At 42.6% G+C, this 16,179-nt stretch overlaps 1 protein-coding gene across 1 annotated transcript in view; it reads right to left on the minus strand.

Annotated features, from left to right (window-relative positions):
• Window positions 1–16,179, minus strand: part of ABCD2 (ATP binding cassette subfamily D member 2) — an 84,520-nt gene that overhangs the window by 25,546 nt on the left and 42,795 nt on the right. The window contains exon 7 of the mRNA XM_088480189.1: window positions 365–510. Coding sequence (XP_088336315.1) covers window positions 365–510 — 146 coding nt within the window. The remainder of the gene's footprint in view (window positions 1–364; window positions 511–16,179) is intronic.

Genomic DNA, 16,179 nt, shown 5'->3' on the forward strand with positions numbered 1-16,179 from the left:
ACACTACATTTAATATATGGATCAATGATCTCTGTGATAACAGATGGCAGATGGTGAATGCAGCTCAAAGCAAGACAGGGCACATGCATGGATAAACATCCATGTGTATATCCTGTAGGTGTTCAAGTATGCAATATCTGGTGTTGCTATAGTTTCCTTTCCTTTTGTGAAAGGCCTTTTGTTTACATTGACAGTAAGATACGCTATAAGGTTTGTAATTAAAATGGCTATTACAATATATACTCTTTCTTAATTGGAGAAAGTTGTTTTGTTTTGCATTCATACATTTATTTACAAATTTAGACAATTGTGATGTTTATACTGTTGAATAAAAACAGTTCACCAAAAGTAAAGAAGCATGTACCTCCTTCTCTCTGTACGATATGATTAAGATGTACAATGTCTAGAATACTTTCAAGGTCTTGGTCCTGATATCCTTTTTCATGCATGTCATCCATGGAATCAGGATAAATGACTTGATCCCTTAATGTCCCTATAGACATATATGGCCTGTAAAACAAATGCTTGGTTAAATACATTCCACATGCTGTCATAGATAGAAGACGAAACTGGCAAGCCATTTAAGAACATTTACTAAATAGTGACATTTAGGGCCCGATTCAGATGGATGCAGTGCCGATGTCAGGTGGACTGAGATGGACGATTTTTTCAGTCTGCGCATGCATCCTAGTCACACTGCACATGAATTCCGATGGCTGCAGAATTAATTTGTACGCAGAGAAAGAGAATTAGAGTGGGTGTTCCCGGGTGGTAACAGGGGTTGGCTAGCCAGACGCGAACGTCTCGTGGTGAGCGACTGCAGCTTTTTCTGAAGTTGCACTAACTTTGGCGCCCATGTTCAGGCGAACATTCTACGGCTCCATAGGGCTGGTGCAGTGATCTATGGTGTGACCGAGGTGGACCGATGGTATGTGTTTAAATACGCAGAGCGGCAGATTAGCGCTGCAGTCAGTGAGTGTCTCTGTACAAATCCCATTGACTGCGGCATTAACATAAAAGCACAGTTGCGTTGCAGAAAAAGACACAGTCGTGGCTGCATTAGCGTACACCTCTGAATCTGTATTTCACAGCATTTGCTGTTTTACCACAGTGTTTTTCCAAGCAGACGGTTAAGCTAGGTACACACTGGAGCAATGTTGGGACGATATGCCATTTCGTAACGGCATATCGCCTACATCGCTCAGTTTGTACGCATGTTTGCGCGCTCTTAAGGTCACTAGCGATGGTCTCCAGGTTTGATGTGCTGCACATCAAACCTAGCGATATCGCTAGCGGCCAGTGCATGTTAGTGAATGACCTAACATTTATTAAAGTTGTCCAGTGTGGGCACACAATCACTGTTGACGTGCATTCGTTCCGATGTCGAAGAGAATGCCCGTCGCTCCAATGTGTACCTAGCTTTACTCTAGAGCTGACAGCACATAGCAAAAGCAGCCAGGTTACAATGCCTAAAGAAAACCTTTATTTTTGGTATTCAAAATAAGAAAAGTCAAAAATTATCATTTAACAATCTAATAATATATTGGGGAAGTTTTTTGTTTGTTTGTACATGTAAATATACAGCTTTAATATATAGAAAAAGTAAATATATATTTAGGGAGTAACAAATCAACAGTTTTAGAATATGACATCCTATAGTTATGTAGAATGCATTTAATTTAGCAGGGAATGAATAGCAACTAATCAAATGCAGTGTTGGATTAAAACAAAAGTTCAGAAATTTGCACATATGTTTATTTTTTCTAAAAATCAAGATTCAGTTATAGCAGTGTTTCCCAACCTCATTCCTCAAGGCACACTAACAGTCCAGGTTTTAGTGATATCCATGATTGAGCACAGATGGTTAAATCAAAATAACTCAGGTACTAATTAAGACACCTGTGCTCAAGTATGGCTATCCCTAAAACCTGGACTGTTAGTGTGCCTTGAGGGCCGTAGTTGGGAACCCCTGAGTTATAGCAAAAGAAATTCCAAGGAGAGATTTTAGAATTCAGACACATGACCACATACAAATTGGAAAGAGAACAATTAATTTTTCACTAGGTGGTGCTGAAACACTCAACAGCATTTTAAAGTTTAACATAAAAACAAACCAAAAATAATATAACATTTTGAAGATCTTTAACCTTATAAGGCCTCTGCACACTAGACGATATCTTTAATGATTTGGCCGATTCCGATGCATCGGAACAACAAATCGTTCATATCGTCTAGTGCAGTGGAAGCCAACCCTGGTCCTCAAGAGCTACAAATGGTGCATGTTTTGCAGATCTCCTCACAGAATCACAAGTGATATAATTAGCTCCACCTGTGGATCTTTTCAAATGTGTTAGTTAGTAATGAATACATCTGTGCACCTGCTAGGTGATCTGGAAAACGTAAACTGTTGGTAGCTCACGAGGACCGAAGTTGGCTACCCCTGGTCTAGTGTGTACATGAATCCGATGAGCGTTCCCGCAGGTCATTGGTCGCATCTTTAGATTTTTTGTACATGCAGGAAGATCTGTCAATCTCGTTAACTATTCCCCTCTTATCGTGCAGTGTGTACGCACTACCGAACGACAAACAATGTCATTCAGAACATCACTCTGCATACCCACTCCCCTCCCAAACCTGCTTCAGACACTGATGCACGCACAGATCAGTGAGATCCGTGCATTTATCTGTGTAAAAAGCTATAAAAGTGTCAAATTGAAAAAAAAAAAATGATGTGGGCCCCCCCCCCCCAAAAGCACAACCAGCCCTGGACTTTTCAGAGCCAGTCCTGGTTGTGTAAATACGGGGGCAAAAGACGTAGGGATCCCCTGTATTTAGCACAACCAGCACTGGGCTCAGCGAGCTGGTCCTGGAAATACAGGGGACAAAATGAGTAGGGATCCCCTGTATTTTCCATAACCAGCACCAGACCCTTTCTAGCCAAAGCATTACACCTGACAGGGATACCCGACCTGGGCTGACTAACTGGGAAGGTGGGGACCCCCCAATAAAGGAGACCCCTCTGCAGGGCTGATAGCCCGGGTCTATCCTCGGCTCCCCTGGCCTGTGGGTGCCGGGTTGAATATGTATAGTCTGGTGTAAAAAATAGATTAACTAATATTGTCTTTTGCTGGAGAACTACAGGTCCCAGCAAGCCTCCCCCGCATGCAGGTACTTGGAGAATCACAAGTACCAGCATGCAGGGCATTAATGGCCCACTGGTACTTGGAGTTCACCTGCAAAAGAAATATTAAAATAAATACAGGACACACCATGAAAGAATAGCTTTAATACACTCACATACACACACCTGCAATCCCTGGACACATCCTCTTCTCCATTTAGGCATCCACAGTCTTCTTAAAGCAAAAAAATGTCCCGACCCATGTCCTCTAAGGACGGTACTTCCCGAATGACAGCTCAGCCGCGGTATTTCTCTATAGAAATGCCTGGGCTGAGCATTCATTGGCTGAGAGTTGAGCCTCTGCCTCTTTCAGCCAATGAACGGTTCCCACCATTGACTTCAATGGTGAATTATATATGGTCAATTTTGTAAATATGTGAACAAACAGAAGTGCAAACCTGTCCACCACCACATAACTGAACCTAAGGATGACAGGTAAGCACAATTTACTTCACTTTACTATTTTACAAACTTTTTTTCTGAATTTCTCAATAACAAACTTAAACTTAGGGATGCCGTGAAAACAATGCTAATACTCTAGGGCGCCGTGATTCAAAAAAGTTTGGGAACCACTGCACTAAGTTACTAAAGGTTATCTAGGGGTTCTCACCATTGAAGTCAATGGTGGTAACCATTCAATGGCTGAGAGAGGCGGAGGCTCACCTCTCTCAGCCAATGAACATTCAGCCCAGGTATTTCTAAAGAGAAATGCCGGTGACTGAGCTGTCATTTGGAAAGTACCGTTCTTAGAGAACGATGCTAAGTTCGTGGGTTGGAACTTTTCATTTTTTTGTTTTAAGAAGACGGTAGGTGTCTACATAGAGAAGAGGACGTATCCAGGGATTGTAGGTGAGTGTATGTGTGAGTACAATGAAGTTATACTGTAACGGTGTGTGTGTCTTGTATTCCTTTTTTATATATCACAAGCAGGTACCAGCGGGCCCTTAATGCCCCGCATGCTGATACTTGTGGTTCTCCAAGTACCAGCATGCGGGGGAGGCTTGCTGGACCTGTAGTTCTCCAGCAAAATACAATATTAGTTCATCTATATTTTACACCACACTATACACAATCAATCCGGCACCCACCAACCAGGGGTGCGGAGGATAGTCCCGGGTGCCCAGGAGAGAGGGACCCTTTTATTGAGGGGTCTCTCACTGATCTGTGCCTCATAGTACCGCCCCTTACTTAAATTTAGCAGAAATCTTTAAGCTGGTTGGCAGGTGTTTTGGCAAGCAAACAATATATCGTTAACAATCTAACGATTTGTAAATCGTAAATGACAAAAGATATATATTTTGGTCGTTGGTAAAATTGCACAGTGTGTATGCACTATATCGTTTGTCCAGGAGTTCTGGGGAGTTCTGGGAAAATCGTTGACAACATCGCATTGTTTGCAAGTCGTCAACGATGACTGTACTCAGCCTTGCAGAAAAAATGGGATTTATACTTAAGGGTCAAAGTAAACAGCAATTTAATTACCAGTTAGGCAATATAAGACCATGACAGATAGGGAACAAATGTTAAAGGGAAAACAAGGGAAGACTAAATAAAAATAGAACTAGGAGTATAAAGAAATATGATCCTTTTATAACATAATTTAGCCCACAATATATAATTAATACCATTTCTGACCTGGCTTGTCAATGACCATTCTTGCACTGGTCATCTGCTTGTTTGTCTGAATTATCATCTTACCATGCAGCTGTCTACTAGTGACCCTTACCATGTATGTCTTGCTCTATAACTACTTTTATGCCAATAGTCAAACTAGCAGCTGCAACCTCTAGGTGACTCGCTGTGCAGTCCATCACCTCCTTCAGTAATCAATTGGTGTTACTTTGTGTAACTGCAAACAAAGCAGTGCACTGATTTCATATGTGCACTTGTACTAACTAGGATAAATGATCCACATATTCACAATAATATATTGCTGGCAGTAAACTACCTGGACTTATCGGAATCAACTGCAGTAGTCTTGTAATAAATGGGCACAGCAGAAGTATAGTCAAAGTGGGCAGTGGTCAGATATCCGGTTAGCATGCGTAGATCCTGGGGTCTCACCCTCACATTGGTCGCATGGGCCAGATGCTGTCAGGCTGATCACTGGGTTCACTGTTTACTGAGTGCTTATGGGAACTGTAGTTATAAACATAACTACAGTTTCTATTTCTTTTGCAGAGAAAACTACAATTTCCAGAATTCCAATCCCCATATATTGGAGGTGCTTAATGTGGGCCCCATACACCAGAATCCCCTGTACCCATCTGATGGCGGCCCTGCATTAGACTATAAGCCTCAGATATGCCAGTGTCAGTTGTTAGCAGTGCAGTGAATCCGGGACACCTCTCATTACATGACAATTAGCCATTATGCATTCATCCGATTCTAATGCCGGGTACACACTAGACGATATATGTCGGCCCGATCCCACGATCGGGCTGACATATCGGGTACATCATCTAGTGTATACTCACTATGCATGACCCCGCTGCCCAACATCGGGGTCGTTCCATCGTCCGTGCATGCACGAACAGCAGAACAACCCAGCTACCGACATCGGCGAGTTCAATGGTGCCGGTGAACGACATATCAGGCGAAATATAATGAGATCGTGCAGTGTGTACTGAATGCCCGATATATTGTTCATCGGCACCATTGGCCGTCGCATCTGGAGGTCAGTTAAGTTGTTAGCTGAAATAAAAAACTATAATTATGCTGACAACTGACAACACTGGTAGACTTAGGGCCTAAGTAAGAGATGTACACAATGCCAATGTTTACACAGATCGATTGTTTGCCTTTGCACATGCGCGTCAGCTGCACTGCGCCGGCACAGTAAGTAACAGTCAGTGCTTGGGGGATGTAACGGGGAGGGAGGGGGGTGTCTAGGCACATGCAGGCATGTCTAACTATTTAAATGCCGTTTCATGGGCGTGCATAATTTAGTCATTGCGATCTTCTTCACAGCATGAGCGCTTACTGCATGTCATGAGAGCCGCAGTGTTTGCGGCTGGTCAGACTTGCCACATACAGTATGCAGCATGATTGCCTGCTATGTATCGATGTTATCGATGTTTATGCTGTTGCACGTCGTCGGACGGATATGAGAAGGCAGCAGTGGGCGTCCCTGTGCTTGGCTATGCTTTGGAAGGCATTAGCATATTTTAGCAACTGCGATCCGTGAGAGAATGCAGTTGCGATTAGCATATACAGTCAGGTCCATAAATATTGGGACATTGACAGAATTGTCATATTTTGGCCTCTATTCACCACCACAATGACTTTGAAATGAAACAAACAAGATGTGCTTTAACTGCAGACTTTCAGATTTAATTTGAGGGTAATTACATCCAAATCAGGTGAACGGTGTAGGAATTACAACGGTTTCTATATGTGCCTCCCACTTTTTAAGGGGTCAAAAGTAATGGGACAAACGAAACAATCCTAAATCTAACTTTCACTTTTTAATACTTTGTTGCAAATCCTTTGCAGGCAATTACAGCCTGAAGTCTGGAACGCATAGACATCACCAGACGCTGGGTTTCATGCCTGGTGATGCTCTGCCAGGCCTCTACTGCAAATGTCTTCAGTTCCTGCTTGTTCTTGGGGCATTTTCCCTTCAGTTTTGTCTTCATCAAGTGAAATGCATGCTCAATTGGATTCAGGTCAGGGGATTGACTAGGCCATTGCATAACATTCCACTTTTTAGCCTTAAAAAACTCCTTGATTGCTTATGCAGTATGCTTCGGGTCATTGTCCATCTGCACTGTGAAGCGCCGTCCAATGAGTTCTGAAGTATTTGACTGAATATGAGCATATAATATTGCCCGAAACACTTCAGCATTCTGCTGCTTTTGTCATTAGTCACATCATCAATAAATACAAGGGAACCAGTTCCATTGGTAGCCATACATGCCCGCGCCATGACACTACCACCACCATGCTTCACTGATGAGGTGGTATGTTTTGAATCATGAGCAGTTCCTTTCCTTCTCTTCTCATCACTCTGGTACAAGTTGATCTTTGTCTCATCAGTCCATAGGATGTTGTTCCAGAACTGTAATGGTTTTTCTAGATGTTGTTTGGCAAACTCTAATCTGGTCTTCCTGTTTTTGTGGCTCACCAATGGATTGCATCTTGTGGTGAACCCTCTATATTCACTCTTGTGAAGTCTTCTCTTGATTGTTGACTTTGACACATATACATCTACCTCCTGGAGAGTGTTCTTGATTTGGCCAACTGTTGTGAAGGGGTTTTTCTTCACCAGGGAAATAATTATTTTGTCATCCACCACAGTTGTTTTCCGTGGTCTTCTGAGTCTTTTGGTGTTGCTGAGCTCTCCGATGCGTTCTTTCTTTTTAAGAATGTTCCAAACAGTTGATTTGGCCACACCTAATGTTTTTGCTATCTCTCTGATGGGTTTGTTTTGATTTTTCAGCCTAATGATGGCTTGCTTCACTGATAGTGACAGCTCTTTGGATCTCATATTGAGAGTTGATAGCAACTGATTCCAAATGCAAATGTCACATCTAGAATCAACTCCAGACCTTTTACCTGCTTAATTGATAATGAAATAATGAGGGAATAGCTCACACCTGTCCATGAAATAGCTTTTGAGTTGATAGTCCCATTACTTTTGGTCCCTTAAAAAGTGGGAGGCACATATTGAAACTGTTGTAATTCCTACACCGTTCACCCGATTTGGATGTAATTACCCTCAAAATAAATCTGAAAGTCTGCAGTTAAAGCACATCTTGTTTGTTTCATTTCAAAACCATTGTGGTGGTGAATAGAGGCCAAAATCTGAAAATTCTGTCAATGTCCCAATATTTATGGACCTGACTGTATCTCTGAATCAGGCCCTTAGTGAAGAGGCAGTGTCATCTGTGATTAAAAATAATATTGATCCTTCATGTCAGTGGCTGAAGTCCCGGGTCATTAGAAACAGCGGCTGTGACAATATATCACCAATTCAGTGTTTTAAAAAAACCCTAATCATTGGCATCCTCAGCAACCACCTGCAGTAGGTTTGCTTTATGATAGCGCGGGCCCTGGCAAGGTCTCTCTCCTGACAAATCTAAATTTATCTGCACATTTCATGAGTCTTTAATTATTTTGTCCTAGATTTTATATCTATATCTTGATGCGTCTGCATATTTACACTGTACTTGGAGTTACACAAATTTCTTCAAAGTTATTCAATACATGTATAATTCAGCAATTTTGCAACCATAGACCTACGACTAAAGGACTGATTCAGAGGTGAATGCTAAATTAATTTTCACGCAATCTGACAATGTTTGCAGATCTGTGCATGTGCAGATCTGGTCCTGTGATGTCGCTCATAGAGCCCCAAAAGCCGCTGTATAAATGACATGCTGCTGGCGGCGATGGGCAGTGTTCCAGAAAATGGGGGCGTTTCAGACTTGTTTTCTGGGCAGGCCAAAGCCAGTGGCTGTATCTTTGGACGCAGCTTCACTGGCTCAAGCAGCGTGATTTCAATGGACATCCAGAGTAACCTGGAGGTTACTCTGATATCTGATATTCATGTCGGTGATCCTATGCTGCGACTTCGGGCGCAGCATCAATCACAGAAGCCAGCAGTAGGCATCTTTTTATATGAGACACCTCCTGCGGCTTTTGCATAATTCCGCAGAACTGCTGCGTACAAAGGCACATCAGCTGTGCCTTTAGCATCCACCTCAGAAACAACTCCTAAGATAGGGATGCCTACTCTATATCAGGCCCTTTATGTAAAGCACTGCTTAATATGTTGGTACTATATAAATTAAATATATCCATACAGTTTATTTATATATATATTATATATATATATATCTCCATGAAAAGGAAGGCACTCATGTGTGTACACACATGTATACACTGTGTGTGTGTGTGTGCGTGTGTGTATATATATATATATATATATATATATACATATATATTAACAGCATTGTATTGAATTGCAGAAGTCTACATACCTCTCTAGAACCGAAAACAAAGCTATAATAACAATAACAATAACAATAACTAGAACAAGGGGTTTTGCAGGGAGACATGAGAAGGAACATTTATACTACACAGCGCTGGTAATTCCTCCTTTTGCCCCAAGGTGTAAATGGTTCAGCTAATGAAAATGCCCTGTACTCCTGCATAACACATATATGTGCAGCACTAGAACCCCAAGATCTGTGAAATTGTTAATTAGCAGGCTGGTGCCATTAAGCTGCGTATAGGATCAGTTTCTCCATTCCCTTATGTTTCCCTGGACATCGTGCAGGAAGAAAAATGAAAGTAAACAAACTTAAATACATTAACAATAAGTTCCAATATACAATATTTCCATCACGCAAGAAAAACCTCTGAATGCCAAAAGGCAGATTTAATGAAGACTCCAAGTATTAGTGGTAATATGCTGCTTTGATTTTATTATACTGCGGCCTATTTTAAATCAAGTACACAGTAATCATGACAGATGGCCTCATTTCAAATCCTCTCTACTGTAAAATAGATTGACATTTTAACACACATTAATCCATATGAGGAAATGAAAGAAGCATATGATGGCCTAAACAGCAGTAAGAAGATTTAGGTTCTGAATATGTTGGTTTAAATTCTATTGGTCAAGTCTGGTAAATAACAAATCAACAAAAACACATCTTAACATATAAATCAGGGGTGGGGAACCTTTTTTCTGCCGAGGGCCATTTTGATATATATAACATTATTCACGGGCCCGATGCAGGCCACGACCCCTCCGTGTGATGTCACACAGGGGTGGGCCACAATCGCCGGTGATTACAGCAATGCCCGGAGCATCCTGAGGATGCTCCGGGGAGCTGTAAGGGCAGCATTGTAACCGTCTAAAGCATCCTACAGACGCCCCAGGCGGCACTGCTGCATAGCTTCAGGCTGCAGGGTGCCATTCTAGGCACCCTGCTGGCCAGATGAGGCTAGCAGAAAAAAGCTCAGAGGGCCAGACCAAATAATTCCGGGGGCCTTATACGGGCCCCAGCCTGAGGTTCACCAGCACTGATATAAATAAAGGTAGACTAAATGAATTTAAAAGCTAGCTCCATATTTGTTACATTTTTAGAATGTCTCATCTCACTACCAAACAGTTACATCCAATAAAGTTCCCCTTCAAACTATTTAACTTTTGCTATTATAGCTGCTTTGTGTTATTGTGGCTATTTGGTTATAACAAACAATGTTATCTGTTAAGAAAAAATCTCTCCATTGCCTTGGTTCTATTTCCTTACCTCTATTTTTATAGATCAAGGTCAACCAACCCATTCTAAATTTAAAGATGTTCCTTTCTAACTTTAAGATAAAATATGGATTATCTAAGATAAGCATAAATAGCTAACTTGGATTGTACTTAATTTCTGTTCTTTACTGAATTGTAAAGGCTAGCTGCCATTATCTTTTTTTTAACAACTGATTTTGTTATCATAAAGGGGTCTATTTAGCAAGCAAAACTTCACTTAAGTCATGCGGAAACAGGCAGGGGCAATCCGGTCCGTCGCCCGGAGCGCACTGTTTCCGGAGGGCTCAGGAAACACCCACCTCCCTCCCTGCGCTATAGGACATATTTAAGCTCAGGGGGGAGGGAGCGGAGGGAAGGGGCGGTAACACAGGGCGGCGCTGGGCGCAGCTCAGCCTAGCGCCGGCCCTGACTATATGGACAAAAGAATTTGGATGCCTGATCATTACACCCACAGGGACTGTAATGATGTTGTATTCAAAAAAATTTACTTTAAGATGGAGTTGGTCCTCCTTTCGCAGCTATAACAGCTTCCACTCTTCTTGGAAGGCTTTCCACACGATTTTGGAGTGTTTCTGTAGGACTTCGTGCCCATTCATTCTGCAGAGCATTTATGAGGTCAGGCACTGATGTTGGACGAGAAGGCCTGTCAAGCAATCTCCATTCCAATTCATTCCAAAGGTGCTCGATAGGGTTGAGGTCAGGGCTCTGTGCGGGCCATTTAAGTTCTTCCACACTGAACTCATCAAACTATGGGCGTGATTCAGAGCCGTTCGTAAGCGGCCGCTCGTTCGCTCCGAGCGATGTTCACCCAACTGCGCATGCGTATGGGTTGTAATACGCATGCGCGAACCAGTCATTGCGGTCGGAAATTGTGTGCTCGCAAAATAGCGAATGCCTGCTAATTTGAGTGACAGAATGAGGCGTATGTGGGTGGTAACAGGGGAAGGTGCTTGAAAACGGGGAGTGGAGATCCGAACGCAAGCGTGCCAAACGGTCAAAACGGGCGTTTTAAGGGTGTGCATAATTAACAAAGCAGCGTCATCGGCCACGTCACTTGGTTGTTTCTAAGCCTGAACTGTTCGCATGATTGCGGTAGGAAAATCCTACCACAAGCACTGCGAGCAGTTCAGATGCCTTTCGATGTACTCGATTAATCTAATAAATAGCAGAGATGATGTAGGATGCGAGCGGCCAGGGGGCGTCTTTACAAAATAACGAGCGCATATTTTGTTCGCTCGCTCAGACATAGAGGCGTCAACAGACCGCAAAGAGCGAGCGCTCAATTTAAATAGCCGGCCCCTTTTTCTGAACGAGCGAGCGCAAATAGCGTCCGGCTCTGAATCAGGCCCTATGTATTTATAGTCCTTGCTTTGTGCACTGGGGCACAGTCATGTTGGAATAGAGAAGGGCCTTCCCCAAACTGTTGCCACAAAGTTGGAGGCATAGGATTGTCCAATATGTCTTGGTATGCTGAAGCATTAAGATTGCCCTTCACTGGAGATAAGGGGCCTAGCCCAAACCCTGAAAAACAGCCCCATACTATTATCCTTCGTCCACCAAACTTCTCAGTTGGCACAATGCAGTCAGGCATATAACTTTCTCCTGGTATCTGGCAAACCCAGACTCTTCCATGTGACTGCCAAACAGAGAAGTGTGATTCGTCACTCCACAGAACACTTTTCCACTGCTCCACAGTCCAGTGTGGATGTTCTTTACACCACTCCATCCAACACTTGGCATTGGACTTGAAGATGTGAGGCTTGCATGCAACTGCTTGGCATGGAAACCCATTCCATTAATCTCCCACCACACAGTTTTTGTGCTTACATTAATGCCAGTGGAAGTTTGGAACTCTTCAGCTATTGAATCAGCAGAGTGTTGGCGACTTTTATGCACCATGCGCCTTAGCAGTCGTTGACCCTGCTCTGTGATTTTACATGGTCTTCCGCTTTGTGGCTGAGTTGCTGTTGTTCCTAAACACTTCCACTTTCTAATAATATCACTTACAGTTGACCGTAGAATATCCAGCAGAGATGAAATTTCATTGACCGTCTTACTGCAAAGGTAGCATCCTATGCTTGAAGTCACTGAGCTCTTCAGAATGACCCATTTTGTATCGCAAATGTTTGCAAATGGAGACTGCATGCCTAGGTGCCTGATTTTATACACCTGCAGCAACGGGCCTGACTGAAACACCTCAATTCAATAATTAACAGGTGTGGCCAAATACTTTTGTCCATATAGTGTATATATTTTTATGTATATATAGCCCTTCCTGGTGCTTGTCTGCCTTTTTATATGGCTCCCTTCCCCACACACTACATTGTGGAAACTCCACCTGGGAGATGGATGAGTGTGTGAGGCAGTCAGGTCCATAAATATTGGGACATTGACAGAATTTTCAGATTTTGGCCTCTATTCACTACCACAATGGTTTTGAAATGAAACAAACAAGATGTGCTTTAACTGCAGACTTACAGATTTAATTTGAGTGTAATTACATCCAAATCGGGTGAACGGTGTAGGAATTACAACGGTTTCTATATGTGCCTCCCACTTTTTAAGGGGCCAAAAGTAATGGGACTATCAACTCAAAAGCTATTTCATGGACAGGTGTGGGCTATTCCCTCGTTATTTCATTATCAATTAAGCAGGTAAAAGGTCTGGAGTTGATTCTAGGTGTGACATTTGCATTTATAATCAGTTGCTGTCGACTCTCAATATGAGATCCAAAGAGCTGTCACTATCAGTGAAGCAAGCCATCATTAGGCTGAAAAATCAAAACAAACCCATCAGAGAGATAGCAAAAACATTAGGTGTGGCCAAATCAACTGTTTGGAACATTCTTAAAAAGAAAGAACGCACCGGAGAGCTCAGCAACACCAAAAGACCCGGAAGACCATGGAAAACAACTATGGTGGATGACAAAAGAATTATTTCTCTGGTGAAGAAAAACCCCTTCACGACAGTTGGCCAAATCAAGAACACTCTCCAGGAGGTAGATGTATATGTGTCAAAGTCAACAATCAAGAGAAGACTTCACAAGAGTGAATATAGAGGGTTCCCCACAAGATGCAAACCACTGGTGAGCCACAAAAACAGGAAGACCAGATTAGAGTTTGCCAAACAACATCTAAAAAAGCCATTACAGTTCTGGAACAACATCCTATGGACAGATGAGACAAAGATCAACTTGTACCAGAGTGATAGGAAGAAAAGAGAAGGAAAGGAACTGCCCATGATCCAAAACATACCACCTCATCAGTGAAGCATGGTGGTGGTAGTGTCATGGCGTGGGCATGTATGGCTGCCAATGGAACTGGTTCCCTTGTATTTATTGATGATGTGACTGCTGACAAAAGCAGCAGAATGAATTCTGAAGTGTTTCAGCAATATTATATGCTCATATTCAGTCAAATGCTTCAGAACTCATTGGACGGCACTTCACAGTGCAGATGGACAATGACCTGAAGCATACTGCAAAAGCAACCAAAGAGTTTTTTAAGGCTGAAAAGTGGAATGTTATGCAATGGCCAAGTCAATCCCCTGACCTGAATCCGATTGAGCATGCATTTCACTTGATGAAGACAAAACTGAAGGAAAAATGCCCCAAGAACAAGCGGGAACTGAAGACATTTGCAGTAGAGGCCTGGCAGAGCATCACCAGGGATGAAACCCAGTGTCTGGTGATGTCTATGCGTTCCAGATTTCAGGCTGTAATTGCCTGCAAAGGATTTGCAACAAAGTATTAAAAAGTGAATTTTAGATTTAGGATTGTTTCGTTTGTCCCATTACTTTTGGCCCCTTAAAAAGTGGGAGGCACATATAGAAACCGTTGTAATTCCTACACCGTTCACCTGATTTGGATGTAATTACCCTCAAATTAAATCTGAAAGTCTGCAGTTAAATCACATCTTGTTTGTTTCATTTCAAAGCCATTGTGTTGGTGAATAGAGGCCAAAATCTGAAAATTCTGTCAATGTCCCAATATTTATGGACCTGACTGTGTATATATACTGGCTGGTGCATGTAGTTCTCCACTTAATACATGTATGTCCACCTGACCCTACACTGACTGGTGCCTGTAGTTATCCCACCTCATACATGCAGGTCCACTTGGCCCTTTGCTGGCTGTTGCCTGTAGTTTCACAGCTTCACACACATCTCACAAAAATTATTTTGCACTCTGTATATTGTCTTAGAAGAGACAAAGAACAGACAGAGTGTCTCAGCCCCAGTCTGCCTTTCTCTGCTCCCCTTCTCCTTCACATGGGACAGCAATATACAGACTTTTCAACTGTAGATATCACACTCTCAGATGCAGCCCATCCCTCTTCAACATGTATGGCTCCTAAAGCCACACTGCTACTACAGTGACTCCCCCTTTAATGGCTGCTGGGGGGGTTTTAAGCATAAGGAACTCCTCTTGTCCCTTAACGGTAAAGCTGCTGGGAAACTCCTCTTCTCCATCTCTCAAACACATCTCTTACCCCTCTCATGGGTGCTGAAAACTTTACTGGGCTGCTCACACTGCATGCTCCAGCTCTTTCTCTGTGGTCTCTCACAGACTTTTATCTCTGAGGTCTCTCTCCAGACCTCTTTCTCCTAGGGCGTTAGATGGGCATCGTGGCAGCAGCCATGGCCCTGGCATTCTCCCCCTCCTGGGGGGGGTGCAAGAGCTACATTCCTGCTTCCCAGCTCTGTCTCTCCCCAAAGAAGTCTGCTGCCTTCCAACTTCTCCCTCTCAACCCCTTAGTCCTCTCTCCCCCCTCCTTTCTCTGCTCTCCCAGCTACACACCCAGTCTTCCCCCGCGCCTGCATGTCTATCTCCCCAGCCCCTACTTTACCTGAAAACTGTTCCCCAGGGTCTCAGGCATGTAGTATCTGCAACAGGCAGCAATCTTTAACACTGAGAGGGGTGTATTTACCAATACCATAGAGGGTGTTATACATATACCATGGGGTGCCTCAGGACACTTGCAGGGGTGCATTGGGTTGGTGGTCCAGTAATTATAAAAATTAATTTTAATCAGTGTGATAGGCAAAACCAGTGCTAATGGCTGAAAAATCAAAATATATGTGGACAAAATTAAGTGCAGCCCTGTCAACCACCACATAACTGAATCTAAGGGTGACATATACTGTAAGCACAATTTGCTTCATTTAATTCTTGCTTAATTTCTCAATAAGAAACTTATGGTCCAGTGGTGCCGTGAAAAAAATGCTGATACTCTACGGTGTTGTGATTCGAAAAAGTTTGAGAACCACTGCCCTAACCATAGGGGTCCTGGCGAGTTTGAGACCCCACTTGTGCAAGGTAGTGTCACAAACCCATATGCTCTGTTAAGAGGGACATTATACATTATTTTTTTCTTCCTACAAAGTAAATAGCAGTGTCTATTCATTTCTAACTGATCTAGCAAGTGTTTTTAATGTTAAAAAACAAGGAGGAGAATGGGAGTCGCCGTGTATTCTCTGCATTTGCTGGTACGGAAGCTCTATTATTTTTATGTTATATTATATTAAGGATCCAAATGCATTGATACATTTGACTCCTAGCTAAAGTTAGTTAAAACACTCAATAGATATGGCCAAATTGAAGGTCTTGGGTATAAATCATAGTTGCTTGGTTCATTTTGTTTGCTAAGTTCATTAAGTTTATGCCCTTGATCTGCTCAGGCTCCTCTCTGCCTAACAGAGAGAACCAGATAGATTATTAATGGTA

Source organism: Taudactylus pleione, unplaced genomic scaffold (genome assembly GCF_031769625.1).
Source record: "Taudactylus pleione unplaced genomic scaffold, aTauple2 ptg000251l, whole genome shotgun sequence".
NCBI classification, from domain to species: domain Eukaryota; kingdom Metazoa; phylum Chordata; class Amphibia; order Anura; family Myobatrachidae; genus Taudactylus; species Taudactylus pleione.